Here is a 14,710-nt window from a genome sequence, read left to right on the forward strand (position 1 = left end):
ATACACTTCTTGTACCAGTACTCCCTCCAGTTTTTCCTGGACATTTATCACAACGTCTTATACGAGAACCCGAACCTAAAGGGCGCCACCGACCACACACAGCGCCTGTCCATTATCACGAAGGACCTCTTCCAGGTAGAGAGTGAGGTCTTCAGCCGCCCCCTGGCGGGGGGAAGCACAGGGCTGCCTGTCTTATGGAACAACATTGTCTCCTGCTCTTGTCCCAGGTGGCGTTTAACCGAGTGGCTCGAGGCATGCTGCATCAGGACCACATCACCTTCGCCATGCTGCTGGCGAGAATCAAACTGAAGGGCACCGTGGGGTAAGAGCAGCCGCCTGCACTCACGGCTGCAGGAGGATGGCATCCGTGCTGGTTACCCACAAGGGTTTCATGATCAGATATGTGCTTTTATTTTTTCTTTTATTTCTTGAGATGGAGTCTTCCTCTGTTGCCTAGGCAACAGAGTAGTGGTGCAACGTCAGCTCACTGCAACGTCCACCTCCCAGGTTCAAGCAGTTCTCCTGCTTCAGTCTCCTAAGTAGCTGGGACTACAGGCATGCGCCACCACGCCCAGCTAATTATTTTTTTTTTTTTGAGATGGGGTTTCTCCATGTTGGTCAGGCTGGTCTCAAACTCCTGACCTCAGGTAATTCACCCACTTCGGCCTCCCAGAGTGCTGGGATTACAGGTGTGAGTCACCGCACCCGGCCTTTTCCCTTTTTTTTAATTTTTGCATTTTTAGTAGAGATGGGGTTTCACCATGTTGGCCAGGCTGGTCTCAAACTCCTGACCTCAAGTGATCTGCCCACCTCGGCCTTCCAGAGCACTGGGATTACAGGTATGAGCCACTGTGCCTGGCCTGTTTTTTTTTTTTAAATCACAACTGTTGTTTTAGTGACGGTGGGAATGACTGTGAGAGACCCTAGCTAATCTGTCACATCCTTCGCAGGGAGCCCACCTACGACGCGGAATTCCAGCACTTCTTGAGAGGAAAGGAGATCGTCCTAAGTGCTGGATCCACCCCCAGGATCCAGGGTCTGACCGTGGAGCAGGCAGAGGCAGTGGTGAGGCTGAGCTGCCTTCCTGCGTTTAAGGACTTGATTGCAAAGGTTCAGGCGGACGAGGTGATTGTTCTTTTAAATGTTCCCAGTGAAAATTGTTGGCTTTTTCCCAGGAATTGTAAGGAATCGCATGTTGTATAAAACCTAGAATGTTGTGTCTGTGCTTCTCGTGTCAGACTCTCGCGTTAGATGTTAGTTGAGTTGCTATCCCCAGAGGCGAGCCCTGTTCCATGGGTGCTTCCACTGTTGTTTCCACAGCAATTTGGCATCTGGCTGGACAGCAGCTCTCCAGAGCAGACCGTGCCCTACCTCTGGAATGAAGAAACACCTGCAAGTAAGACCCGTGGTGGTTTTCTTTCCAGACCTGAATGTACAGTTGGGTTTTGCTGCTTAAAGGGATGCTTTCGAAAATGGGCAACATCTCTACAAAAAAAACTTAGCCAGGCATAGCGGTGCACACCTGTAGTCCCATCTACTCAGGAGGCTAAAGCACGAAGGTGACTTGAGCCTGGGAGGTTGAGGTTGCATGAGCTGTGATTGCATGCTGCGCTCCAGCCTGGGCAGCAGAGACCCTGTCTCTGAATAAATGAATGGTCACTGATTCCCAAGATAAGTATTTCAATGTCAAAACCTTTTAAGGGCCGGGCACAGTGGCTCACGCCTGTAATCCCAGCACTTTGGGAGGCCAAGGCAGTGGATCATCTGAGGTCAGGGGTTCAGTACCAGCCTGGTCAATATGGCAAAAACCCATCTCAAAAAAAAAAAGACTTTTTTTAGGAAACCACTTAAGGAGATTGCTTCTAGGTAGGTGTTGGCTTAGAAGTAGATCCAAAATTTCTTAAAGTCTGATGTTCAGGGGCAAAAAAATAAAAACAAAAACGGAAGTAGATCAAAAATTTCTAATTCCTATCCATCTCTTGCTTAAAGACCACAAGAGAATGAGACAAGGAGCTCTTGGTAAGGAGTTAGTTGGCTGTATTCATGCTGCAGACAGGAATAGAATGCCATAAGCCATTTTTGAGTGTGTTAGGCCAGACCCTGGGCTAGCCCAGCTGAGAGGAAGTGTCAGACCGTGGGGGACAGAGCATGGAGCCCCCTTTCTCAGTACCTTCAGGTGTTCTCAGGAGATGAGCAGTTTTTTCTTTCTTTTTTTTTTTTTCTTTTTTGAGACAGAGTTTCGCTCTTGTTACCCAGGCTGGAGTGCAATGGCGCGATCTCGGCTCACCGCAACCTCCACCTCCTGGGTTCAGGCAATTCTCCTGCCTCAGCCTCCTGAGTAGCTGGGATTACAGGCACGTGCCACCATGCCCAGCTAAATTTTTGTATTTTTTTAGTAGAGATGGGGTTTCACTATGTTGACCGGGATGGTCTCGATCTCTTGACCTCGTGATCCACCCGTCTCGGCCTCCCAAAGTGCTGGGATTACAGGCGTGAGCCACCGCGCCCAGCCCTCCTTTTTCTCTTTTTTTAAGACGGAGTTTCGCTCTTGTTACCCAGGCTGGAGTGCAATGGTGTGATCTCGGCTCACCCCAACCTCTGCCTCCTGGGTTCAGGCAATTCTCCTGCCTCGGCCTCCTGAGTAGCTGGGATTACAGGCATGTGCCACCATGCCCAGCTAATTTTTTGTATTTTTTAGTAGAGACGGGGTTTCACCATGTTGACCAGGATGGTCTCGATCTCTTGACCTCGTGATCCACCCGCCTCGGCCTCCCAAAGTGCTGGGATTACAGGCTTGGGCCACCGCGCCCAGCCGAAGGAGATGAGCAGTTTTTAGGGTAGTAATTTTAAAATCAGCAAACATCACCTTGTCCTGTGGATACAACCGGGTGGTAAGGTGTTCTCATACACGTGTCCAGAGGACTTGTGGAAGGCACAGGAGGTGTGGCTGATCTTTCTGGTTTGAGCTGATCCTGAAATGCTGAGTGTTTGCTGAGCAGGTGCTTTGGGAAGAACAGTCCAGGCAGGGGAGGGTGTCCCGAAGTCCGTGCTTCCACCCAGCACCCACCCCTTGTACCTGTTTCAGCACCCATTGGCCAGGCCATCCACCGCCTGCTCCTGATCCAGGCTTTCCGGCCCGATCGCCTGTTGGCCATGGCCCACATGTTTGTTTCAACAAACCTCGGGGAGTCTTTCATGTCCATCATGGAGCAGCCGCTCGACCTGACCCACATTGTGGGCACAGAGGTAATGTCCTGGTACAGCCTGGGCTTCCCAAGAGACTCCATGCACCTCCCCAGCCACAGCTAGCCACAGCCCTGGCATCTGCTCTCTCTTTGGGCTAGTCTCCTCCTCAGACCAAGAACTCACTGCAGATTCTGAACTACCAGCTCTGTGGTGCCCACACCTCTGTGCCCAGGAAGAACATCTTCCCAGGCCCCTCACTCAGGGCTGTCCCTTCCCTTGACAGGTACATACCACTGGCTGGCACCAAAGTAACTTTCTGCTTTCTTTGTTTGCAGGTAAAGCCCAACACTCCTGTCTTAATGTGCTCTGTGCCTGGTTATGATGCCAGTGGGCATGTCGAGGACCTTGCAGCTGAGCAGAACACGCAGATCACTTCAATTGCCATCGGTAAGGGTGGTGGATGGGCTTCATGGGTGGGAGCCCTGCAGGATTCATGGTGAGCCTTGATGTCCAAGGCAGCCGCTGCTAATACTGTTTCCCTGCACCAGGCTCTGCGGAAGGCTTTAACCAAGCAGATAAGGCCATAAACACTGCTGTGAAGTCGGGCAGGTAGGCCTGTTCTCTTTTGCTGAAGGAAGTCTTAGTCCCCAGACACTCAGGCAAGCAGCCTGGCCTATTGCGTGACTCTCACTTTGTGTGTGCAGGTGGGTGATGCTGAAGAATGTGCATCTGGCCCCAGGGTGGCTGATGCAGCTGGAGAAGAAGCTGCATTCCCTGCAGCCGCATGCCTGCTTCCGACTCTTCCTCACCATGGAGATCAACCCCAAGGTGGGTGGTGGAAGGGGTGGAGATGTTGCAGGCTGGTGTGGCACTGTTCTGTTGGCCCGTGTGTGGTGGAGGTGAGCAGGCGCCAGTGTCCACACCTGAACCATAATGGGAACCAACATCTCCCTTAGGTGCCCGTGAATCTGCTCCGCGCTGGTCGCATCTTCGTCTTTGAGCCACCGCCAGGGGTGAAGGCCAACATGCTGAGGACGTTCAGCAGCATTCCTGTCTCACGGATATGCAAGGTGAGTACCTTGTCCTCCTGGTGCGCTTTCTCCAGAGAAGTCAAAGCCCGGTCCCATCACCAAATGCAGAGGTGGGTCCCTGGGCCTCCCAGAAACGCCATGTGATGAATTGTACAGGCGTTTTTGCTTTCAGCTATAGGTAAAATTTCCTTCCTGGCAGGGCACTGTGGCTCACACTGGTAATCCTAGCACTTTGGAAGATCGAGGCAAGAGGATCGTTGAGCTCAGGAGTTCAGGATGTGTCTGGGCAGGCTGGGTGTGGTGACTCACACCTGTAATCCCTGCACTTTGGGAGGCCGAGGTGGGCAGATCACTTGAGGTCATGAGTTTGAGACCAGCCTGGCCAACGTGGCGAAACCCCATCTCTACTAAAAATACAAAACATTAGCCGGGCATGGTGGTGGGTACCTTTAATCCCAGCTACTGGGAAGGCTGAGACAGGAGACTCGCTTGAACCTGGGAGGCGGAGGTTGCAGTGAGCTGAGATCACACCACTGCACTCCAGCCTGGGTGACAGAGCAAAACACCGTCTTGGGGTAAAAAAAACAAAAAACACCTGTCCGGGCAACATAGTGAGACCCCATCTCTCTATGTACAATTTCCTTCCTGTGAGCAGGTTGAAAAGTAAAAGCAGTGTTTGGTTATGGGGTGTGATTAGGTCCTAAAGGAGAGATGCCATGGGCATCTCTGCTAAGACTCAGAGTTGTGTCCCCAGGTGGTGGGCGATCTCCTGTCCCCCAGCACAGGTCGCCTGAAACCAAGCAGAGCCCTCCCGGGCACCAAGTGTAGCTGGGGTTACAGACCAAGACTCTTGGGCAAGAGGAAGTGGGCAGTGGCAGGGGTTTTGCATCCATTCTGTCAATTCTGCTTCATACTGTTCTGTTTTGTGCCATATCCACCTTTCCTTTTCTTCTTTTTTTTTATTTTTTGAGACAGAGTTTCACTTTCGTTGCCTAGGCTGGAGTGTAATGGCATGATCTCGGCTCACTGCAACCTCTGTCTCCCGGGTTCAAGCCAGTCTCCTGCCTCAGCCTCCCGAGTAGCTAGGATCCCAGGCACATGCCACCACGCCCAGCAAATTTTGTATTTTTAGTAGAGACAGGGTTTCACCATGTTGGTCAGGCTGGTCTCAAACTCCCAACCCCAGGTGATTCGCCCCACTCAGCCTCCCAAAGTGCTGGGATTACAGACGTGAGCCACCACGTCTGGCGAGAAGTGCTGCTTTCTAATGACCCTGTGCTTGGTCACTTTCCTCACCCAGTCTCCCAACGAGCGCGCCCGCTTGTACTTCCTGCTGGCCTGGTTCCATGCTATCATCCAAGAACGCTTACGATATGCACCGCTGGGGTGGTCAAAGAAGTATGAATTTGGAGAGTCTGACCTGCGGTCAGCTTGTGATACAGTGGACACGTGGCTGGACGACACGGCCAAGGCAAGTGCGGGCTGTGCCGGGACAGGCGGCAGGCGTGTGCCTCAGGAGGATGCCGCAGGGCATTGTGCTGAGGGGCCAGACTCAGCTTGGAGGGTCGAGCTGACCCCTTGGGATGGCCTCAGCCTAGCAGGCGATGGGGAGTGAGGAGGACAGCTGTGCCCCTCGAAAGGGAGCCCCAGGCCTCCCTGCCTCCGACCACACACACGAAGCCTGCCTTTCCTCCCCCAGGGCAGGCAGAACATCTCACCAGATAAGATCCCGTGGTCTGCACTGAAGACCTTGATGGCCCAGTCCATATATGGCGGGCGTGTGGACAACGAGTTTGACCAGCGTCTGCTCAACACCTTCCTGGAGCGCCTGTTCACAACCAGGAGTTTTGACAGTGAGTTTAAGCTGGCGTGCAAAGTCGACGGGCATAAAGACATTCAAATGCCCGACGGCATCAGGTATGCTGCTGCCTGCTGGGATGGGGACAGTTGTGATATCAAGGCGTCTGGTGTCACTCAGAGGTAGCCCCTAACATCATTTCCAATTACACTGGTTTTCTAGGCGAGAGGAGTTTGTGCAGTGGGTGGAACTGCTCCCCGACACCCAGACGCCCTCCTGGCTGGGCCTGCCCAACAACGCCGAGAAAGTCCTTCTTACTACGCAGGGTAGGTAGCGAGGGTCCTCACACGCGGGGAAGGGGGAATGCTGCTGTCCCACAGTCCTCCCTGCCTGTGCTGGGTGTGGCTGTCAGCCTCGGCCTCCCTGCCAGTCTCTACCTGCTCCTTACTCCACTCCACGGGGACGCAGAGGAAAGAACAGGCTCTAACAGGGAACTTTTTTGCATCATCAACCCAGTTCTAGAGTAAAGGCTTGATATTTTTGTAAATGAGCCTAGAAATAGCATTTAGATTTTCATCTCATATTGAAAAGCAGTTACTGGCCAGGCACAGTGGCTCACCCGTTATCCCAGCACTTTGGGAGGCCAAGGTGGGCAGATCACTTGAGGTCAGGAGTTCCAGACCAGCCTGGCTAACATGGAAAAACGCTGTCTCTACTGAAGATACAAAAATTAGCTGGGCATGGTGTAATCCCAGCTACTGAGGAGGCTAAGGCAGGAGAATCACTTGATCCCGGGAGGTGGAGGTTGCAGTGAGCCAAGATTACACCATTGCACTCCAGCCTGGGCGACAGAGTCAGACTCTGTCTCAAAAACAAACAAAAATGGCCGAGTACAGTGGCTCACTCTTTGGGAGGCCGAGGTGGGTGGATCACCTGAGGTCAGAAATTTGAGACCAGCCTGGCCACCATGGTGAAATCCCATCTTCTACAGAAAATATAAAAATTAGCCAGGGGCCGGGTGTGGTGGCTCACGCCTGTGATCCAAGCACTTTGGAGGCCAAGGCGGGCGGATCACCTGAGGTCAAGAGTTCAAGACCGGCCCGACCAACATGGTGAAACCCCGTCTTTAAAAAACAAGAAAAAAAAAATTAGCCAGGTATGATGGCAGACACCTGTAATCCCAGCTACTCTGGAGGCTGAGGCAGGAGAATCATTTGAACCCGGGAGGCAGAGGTTGCAGTGAGCCAAGATCATGCCACTGCACTCCAGCCTGGGCGACAGAGAGAGAGACTGTGTCTCAAAAAAGAAAGTCTGGTTTTTTTTTCAAGAGTTGAAAAGTACCTGATATTAAGTGATATTTTAAAACCATTTATCTTCCCTAGAATATACTTTTTAGCAGTCTTTTTTCTTTTCACTTACAAGATGTTTTTTTCAAGACTATTCAAGTGTTATGAGCAAGAAGTGAACTAAGACATTCTCTAACCCAGTGACTTTCTCAGTGTGGTTCCCAGGCCCACAGCAGCAGCCTCCCCAAAATTTAGAAATGCAGGTTCCCAGGCCCAGCCCAGACGCACTCCATCACTGCGGACAGGCCTGGCAATTGGCCTTCACAAAGCCCCCAGGCACTGCACGCAGGATTGACAGCAGCTGATCAAATCTCAACTTTCCATTATGGGAAAAAGTCACAAAAAGAAGACAAGGGGTTTGCTGAAACTCACAGCTGGTTAGCAGAATCGGGCCGCTCCTTTCAGGCTGCCTCTTCAGTCCTGTAAGCAGTTATAGGGCCTGCCTGTCAGCCGAGGGCACCTGTGCCTCCTGCAGAGCAGCCTTCTCCCACGGAGGACATGCTTGTAGACCAGCTTCAGGGCCGCAAACTCAGCTGCCTGTTCAGAATGAAAACAGGATGGTTGGCAGCTGAGTCACTGGGGATCTGGTGAGGAAGCCCAGGATAATTGGAGCCCTGGGTGCCAAGCACGTTTCCAAGGGTAAGATAGGAGCATTTGCTCTGCAGAGGCTTGTGCTAAGTACTGGGGGTCACGTGCTGGAGCCCCAGTGTGGCCCTGCACAACTGGGTCTCTGTGAAGGACCCCCTCAGGCCTATCATGATTGCTCTTTGAGCCCCATGCTGTGCCAGCACTGTGCTGGGGACAGCACACCCGTCACCTCGCCCAGTCCCACTTAGAGCATAGTAGCAAGGCCCAGGCCCTGCCTGCCTATGGTGCAGCCTCCTGGGAGCCTGATGTTCAGCATTCTGTGTCAGAGGCAGGAAAAGGGAACTCCCCTAACCCAGAGATCCAGCTGCCCCACGTCATCACCAGTCACATCCCAAAGGCGGCAAAAAAGCCAGGGGGCCTGGGCGGGTCTGGAGGGAAAGCCAGGTGGGGCCGGAGCACACTGGAGGTACCACGAGGCTCAGGGTAGTCCTAGCCACATGGTGGCAGTCACAAGCCAAGGGACACCGCTGAGTTAAGAGGGCAGGCGGCACCCCCTCCTGGAGCCCCTTGAGCATGCAGTCATTCGGGCTGCGGCTTGGCCCAGGGCTCACTGTGAACCCAGGATTTTGAGGAGCCTCCCTTGAGTCTTTGGACTCAGGCTGCTGGTTCAGTTGTTTTGTTTTGCTTTGAGACCGAGTCTTGCTCTGTCACTCAGACTGGAGTGCAGTAGTGCAATCACAGCTCACCGCAGCCTCGGCTTCCTGGGCTCAAGCAATCCTCCTACCTCAGCCTCCTAAGTAGCTGGGACCACAGGTGCCACCACCACATCTGGCTTTCTCATTTTTTGTAGAGATGAGATCTCACTATGTTGCCCAGGTCACTCTTGAACCCCTGAGCTCAAGAAACGCTCTGGCTTTGGCTGGGCACAGTGGCTCATGCCTGTAATCCTAGCACTTTGGGAGGCCAACGTGGGTGGATCACCTGAGGTCAGGAGTTCAAGACCAGCCTGGTCAACATGGTGAAACCCCATCTTTAAAAAAAAATTTTTAAAAGAAACGCTCTGGCTTCAGCCTCCCACAGTGCTGGGACTGCAGGCGTCAGCCTCTTGGTCTGTCTTGCTGCGTCAGCTGTAACAGTCACGTACTTGACCTGGTAGCAATTGTTTGGCTGTATTTGTCTCCTTAGCTTTCTGGCCAGGCCATTCTCTGTTCTTTAAAAGCGTATACAGCCGGGCACGGCAGCTCACGCCTGTAATCCCAGCACTTTGGGAGGCTGAGGCGGGTAGATCACCTGAGGTCAGGAGTTTGAGAACAGCCTGACCAACATGGTGAAACTGTCTTTTTAAAAAAAAAAAAAAAGGACGGGCGCGGTGGCTCAAGCCTGTAATCCCAGCACTTTGGGAGGCCGAGGCGGGTGGATCACGAGGTCAAGAGATCGAGACCATCCTGGTCAACATGGTGAAACCCCGTCTCTACTAAAAATACAAAAAACTAGCTGGGCATGGTGGCCCGTGCCTGTAATCCCAGCTACTCAGGAGGCTGAGGCAGAATTGCCTGAACCCAGGAGGCGGAGGTTGTGGTGAGCCGAGATCGTGCCATTGCACTCCAGCCTGGGTAACAAGAGCGAAAACTCCGTCTCCAAAAAAAAAAAAAAAAAAAAAAAAAAAAAAAAAAAAAAAAAGCACCTACAGCTGAGCACCTTTCAGACTGCTGCAGCTCCCAGTCCCAGTGCAGACTCACCTGTGGCCTTCACATTCAAGACCTTTCCTCCTCTGTGATTTCCTTCCTGTCCTCTCCCTCCCTCCTGCTGCGACTGTGGGACTGTGGCCCAGGTGTGGACATGATCAGTAAGATGCTGAAGATGCAGATGCTGGAGGACGAGGACGACCTGGCCTACGCTGAGACCGAGAAGAAGACGAGGACAGACTCCACGTCCGACGGGCGCCCCGCCTGGATGCGGACGCTGCACACCACCGCGTCCAACTGGCTCCACCTCATCCCCCAGACGCTGAGCCACCTCAAGCGCACCGTGGAGAACATCAAGGTAGCTGGGAGGGCGGCGAGCCAACCAGGTCTCAGGGTCCCGGGTGCTGGAGATGGTCGTGGACTGTCCTTCCATGGACCATTGGTTACATCATGCTGGACGGAACGCGCTCGCGCCCACTGTCGCCTCAGAGCGGGTGTCCAGGCATTGGGCAAGATGAGTTGACCCTTTTGAAATGGACTGAAAACACTCCAGGAGATTGTCTGCCTTTCTTCCACGAGATAGGCAGACACTTCCAAAGCGAGCAGCTGCAGCCCTTCCTCCCTAGAGAGCCCCGAGAGCCGTGGCTCAGGCAGGGGCCTCGGTGGGTTTCTGGGGAGCAGCAGCCTCACATGCGCTCAGTTCCAGGTCAGGCTCTGCCAGAACTGCCCATGGCCCTGGGCAGGTCAGGAGCTCCGGGGCTGTCCCGGAGGCTGAGTTACTTCTGCTTGATCTTTCTGCCTGAGAAATGACATCTTCCTCACTTCTCCCCTCCCTGGCCTTCTCTTCTCTTTGAACGATTTTAGGATCCTTTGTTCAGGTTCTTTGAGAGAGAAGTGAAGATGGGCGCGAAGCTGCTTCAGGACGTTCGCCAGGACCTCGCGGATGTCGTCCAGGTGTGCGAAGGAAAGAAGAAGCAGACCAACTACCTGCGCACGCTGATCAACGAGCTGGTGAAAGGTGCGTGAGATGCCAGCCTGCGGGCACCTGAAGCCCAACACCTTAGCGGTCAGGTCTTCTCCCAGGGGCCTTGGCCTGGGGCCACGACCCAGCCCAGCCCCACAGCACCTCTTGCTGACAGCCAGGCCTGCGGGAGTTTCCCTCCAGGTGGGCGGGGTGGGGGAGCTGAGAAATGCCCAAGAACTTGTCTTCTTGCTGGTTCACTGAATGTTGGCCAAAATCTTTATGCAACTTTTAACAGTTTTTTAGGGTCTTGCAAGATGGTGAATGGGGGACATGGTGGCCCAGGCCAGTGAGGGACAGTGGTAGGTTGTGGCCTGTGAAGAATGGGTATCCCCCAGGACAGTGGAAAAGCAGGGGCAGCCGGGCCTGGGGGGCTTGTTCAAAGTTGTGAGGAGCCCCCAGCATCTTCCTGTCTGCCCAAGAGCCCTAATCACCAGGAGCACTGAGCTGCTTGTTTGACATGAGTTAAAGCTGCCGTTTTACTTGGATGTGATTATAGTCCTCCAGACAGACACACCCAGACTAATTTGACCCTCGAAATTGCACAGTTCTGAGACATGCTCTGGACCAGCCTGAGCTAGAGCAGATGCAGCGGTGAGGGCGGTGCCAGGGGCATGAAGCACAGCCTAGAAAGGCAGTAGGTGGAGGTGCCAGCCGCCTGTGTGGGTAGCCGGGACATGGGCACACTGGCGGATTTGTCCCATCTGTGCGGGGGAAGCTGTGAGAGCTGACACCACCCCGGCTCTGTGTGCCTTGGCTGCAGGAATCCTCCCTCGGAGCTGGTCCCACTACACAGTGCCTGCCGGCATGACTGTCATCCAGTGGGTGTCCGACTTCAGCGAGAGGATCAAACAGCTGCAGAACATCTCACTGGCGGCTGCGTCTGGTGGCGCCAAGGAACTAAAGGTGAAGGCGCTCCTGATGAGTCTGGGGTGGGCAGCAGCAGCTCTGGGGACAAACAAGGCCCAGGTCTGACCTGAGCTCCTTTCCCGGGGCTGCCACTTCCCACAGAACATCCACGTGTGCCTGGGTGGCCTGTTCGTGCCTGAGGCATACATCACCGCCACCAGGCAGTACGTGGCCCAGGCCAACAGCTGGTCCCTGGAGGAGCTCTGCCTGGAAGTCAACGTCACAACTTCACAGAGTGCCACCCTTGACGCCTGCAGCTTTGGGGTCACAGGTGAGTGGAATCTCACAGAAAGTACTGGCTCATCTCTGCAGATAACCTTCCCTGCATCTGGCCTCTAGCTTGGCCAGCCTGCCTACCTGCAGATGACCAGCTGTTGGTGGGGTGGAGCCATCGTGTTGGTCAGCCTGTGACCGGGGTTGGTGTAGCTGTCGTGTTCACCTCAGGCTGGGTTTTGGCTTCCATCTCACAGGTCTGAAACTTCAAGGGGCCACGTGCAACAACAACAAGCTGTCGCTGTCCAACGCCATCTCAACCGCCCTGCCCCTGACGCAGCTGCGCTGGGTGAAGCAGACCAGTGCCGAGAAAAAGGCCAGTGTGGTGAGTGGGCGCCGCCCTCCCGCGCTCCGCAGGTCCTCAGCAACACCGGCAGGGGCATCTCCTCATCTGTGCCTGGGTTCTGCTTGGACCTGGGAATGGAGCTTGTAGAAGAAAACCATTTTACACCGTCTGAGCCCCTCTCCTGCCGGGGGCCTGTCAGCTGTTTTCTTACCTTTCCCTCCAGCCACCAGTAACCCCCTCTGCTTCTCCTGCAGGTGACCCTACCCGTCTACCTGAACTTCACCCGTGCAGACCTTATCTTCACCGTCGACTTTGAAATTGCTACAAAGGAAGATCCTCGCAGCTTCTACGAGCGGGGTGTTGCAGTCTTGTGCACAGAGTAGGACTAAACTTTTCTAGCTCCCCTTTCTGTAATAGTGAGAGCTGCTATTTAACTTGTGTTCATTATTAAAATGTTTGGAAGGTCTGAGCTTGTGAAAAGAAAGTGGTTGGTTTGAGGTGGGAGGAAGCTGAACGGAAGCTGACGGTTGGGAGTGGTGGGAATGGGAAGGATACTAGGAGGGGTTTGGGAGGGCCAGCGGCATGGCTCCTTTGAGGAAATAAAACACTAAGCATGAGCCGGCTCCGCCTCTTGTCTCAGCTTTCGTCTCAGGACAGGGAGCCCTGGGTTCCCATGCAGCCCAGGGAGGACGACCACACACCCACCCTCCCCGCTGTCATCACGAGTTCACTCCAGAACAGGAATTAAGACCCTGGGACCCTGTCACAGACACAGACGCAGGCAACGTGGCTCCAAAAGCCCAGGCCCAGGCCCAGTGGTTCACGCCTGTAATCCCAGCACTTAGGGAGTCTGGGAGTTAAAGACCAGCCTGGGCAACATAGACCCCGTCTCCACAAGAAATTAAACCAGGTGTCACGGTGCGTGCCTGTAGTCCCAGCTACTGGAGGGCTGAGGTGGGAGATCGTCCGAGCCCAAGAAGTTGAGGCTGCAGTGAGCTGTGATCGCACCACTACACTCCAGCCTGGGCGACAGAGCAAGACTATTTTTTTGAGATGGAGTTTCACTCTTTTCACCCGGTCTGGAGTGCCGTGACACAATCTCAGATCACGGCAACCTCCACCTCCTGGATTCAAGCGATTCTCATGCCTCAGCCTCCCAAGTAGCTGGGATTACAGGCGTCTGCCACTATGCCCGGCTAATTTTTATATTTTTAGTAGAGACGGGGTTTTGCCATGTTGGCCAGGCTGGTCTCAAACTCCTGACCTCAAGTGATCTGCCCACTTGGGCCTCCCAACTCAATGTCTTTTTTTTTTTTTTTTTTTTTTTTTTTTTTTCGAAATGGAGTTTTGCTCTTGTTACCCAGGCTGGAGTGCAATGGCGCGATCTCGGCTCACCCCAACCTCCGCCTCCTGGGTTCAGGCAATTCTCCTGCCTCAGCCTCCTGAGTAGCTGGGATTACAGGCATGCGCCACCATGCCCAGCTAATTTTTTGTATTTTTAGAAGAGGCGGGGTTTCACTATGTTGACCAGGATGGTCTCGATCTCTTGACCTCGTGATCCACCCGCCTCGGCCTCCCAAAGTGCTGGGATTACAGGCGTGAGCCACCGCGCCCGGCCCTCCAACTCAATGTCTTTTGAGAGTGCCTGGGGTGGAGTGGGGATAGGCCCCAGGCTTGGCACAGGCCTCAAAGGGCTGCCCACACCCTGCTGCTGCATGACCCTGACTCCATCTCAACCACAGATGGTTTCTGTGGAGCTGCCAGGCCTCAGTCAGTGCCTCCTCCCTCCCCTCCCCCCAGTTCTGCAACTTTCCACTGGAGATCCTTGATGGCTTGATTGCAGTTCTTAACTGTATTTGATTGAAAATTGGGCCCACGTGGCTGGGTGCAGTGGCTCACGCCTATAATCCTAATACTTTGAGAAGCTGAGGCAGGCGGATCACGAGGTCAGGAGTTCAAGACCAGCCTGACCAACAAGGTGAAACTCCATCTCTACTAAAAATATAAAAATTAGCCAGGTGTGGTGGCACACACCTGTAATCTCGGCTACTCAGGAGGCTGAGGCAAGAGAATCGTTTGAACCCAGGAGGTGGAGGTCGCAGTGAGCAGATATCACGCCACTGTATTCTAGCCTGGGCGACAGAGCGAGACTGCCTCAAAAAAAAAAAAAAAAAAAAAAAAAATCATCAGCCAGGTGAGGCCAACTGTGGTAGCTCATGTCTGTAATCCCAGCACTTTGGGAGGCCAAGGTGGGCAGATCACCTAAGGTCAGGAGTTCAAGACCAGCCTGGCCAAAAACCCAGTCTTAAAAAAAAAAAAAAAATTAAGAACAACTTGCCAAGCGTGGTCGTGGGCACCTGTAATCCCAGCTATTCAGGAGGCTGAGGCATGAGAATCACCTGAACCAGGGAGGCGGAGGTTGCAGTGAGCCAAGATCACACCACCGCACTCCAGCCTGGGCGATAGAGACTCAGTCTCAAAAAAAAAAAAAAAAAAGCCGGGCGCGGTGGCTCACGCCTGTAATCCCAGCACTTTGGGAGGCCGAGGCGGGTGGATTACGAGGTCAAGAGATCGAGACCATCCTGGT

General features: G+C 53.8%; 1 protein-coding gene across 1 annotated transcript in view; it reads left to right on the forward strand.

Moving 5' to 3' along the window:
- DYNC1H1 (dynein cytoplasmic 1 heavy chain 1) overlaps nucleotides 1-12,740 on the forward strand; it is an 86,943-nt gene extending 74,203 nt beyond the window's left edge. The window contains exons 61-78 of the mRNA XM_039462777.2: nucleotides 1-135; nucleotides 228-322; nucleotides 951-1,125; nucleotides 1,321-1,396; nucleotides 3,086-3,246; nucleotides 3,522-3,633; nucleotides 3,735-3,795; nucleotides 3,891-4,014; nucleotides 4,143-4,256; nucleotides 5,518-5,688; nucleotides 5,917-6,134; nucleotides 6,238-6,341; nucleotides 9,781-9,992; nucleotides 10,499-10,652; nucleotides 11,419-11,561; nucleotides 11,667-11,835; nucleotides 12,035-12,162; nucleotides 12,378-12,740. Of these exons, the coding sequence (XP_039318711.1) occupies nucleotides 1-135; nucleotides 228-322; nucleotides 951-1,125; nucleotides 1,321-1,396; nucleotides 3,086-3,246; nucleotides 3,522-3,633; nucleotides 3,735-3,795; nucleotides 3,891-4,014; nucleotides 4,143-4,256; nucleotides 5,518-5,688; nucleotides 5,917-6,134; nucleotides 6,238-6,341; nucleotides 9,781-9,992; nucleotides 10,499-10,652; nucleotides 11,419-11,561; nucleotides 11,667-11,835; nucleotides 12,035-12,162; nucleotides 12,378-12,506 (2,481 nt within the window). The 3' untranslated portion in view covers nucleotides 12,507-12,740. The remainder of the gene's footprint in view (nucleotides 136-227; nucleotides 323-950; nucleotides 1,126-1,320; nucleotides 1,397-3,085; nucleotides 3,247-3,521; nucleotides 3,634-3,734; nucleotides 3,796-3,890; nucleotides 4,015-4,142; nucleotides 4,257-5,517; nucleotides 5,689-5,916; nucleotides 6,135-6,237; nucleotides 6,342-9,780; nucleotides 9,993-10,498; nucleotides 10,653-11,418; nucleotides 11,562-11,666; nucleotides 11,836-12,034; nucleotides 12,163-12,377) is intronic.
- The last annotated feature ends 1,970 nt before the right edge of the window (nucleotides 12,741-14,710 follow it).

Source organism: Saimiri boliviensis, chromosome 2 (genome assembly GCF_048565385.1).
Source record: "Saimiri boliviensis isolate mSaiBol1 chromosome 2, mSaiBol1.pri, whole genome shotgun sequence".
Classification (NCBI taxonomy): Eukaryota; Metazoa; Chordata; class Mammalia; order Primates; family Cebidae; genus Saimiri; species Saimiri boliviensis.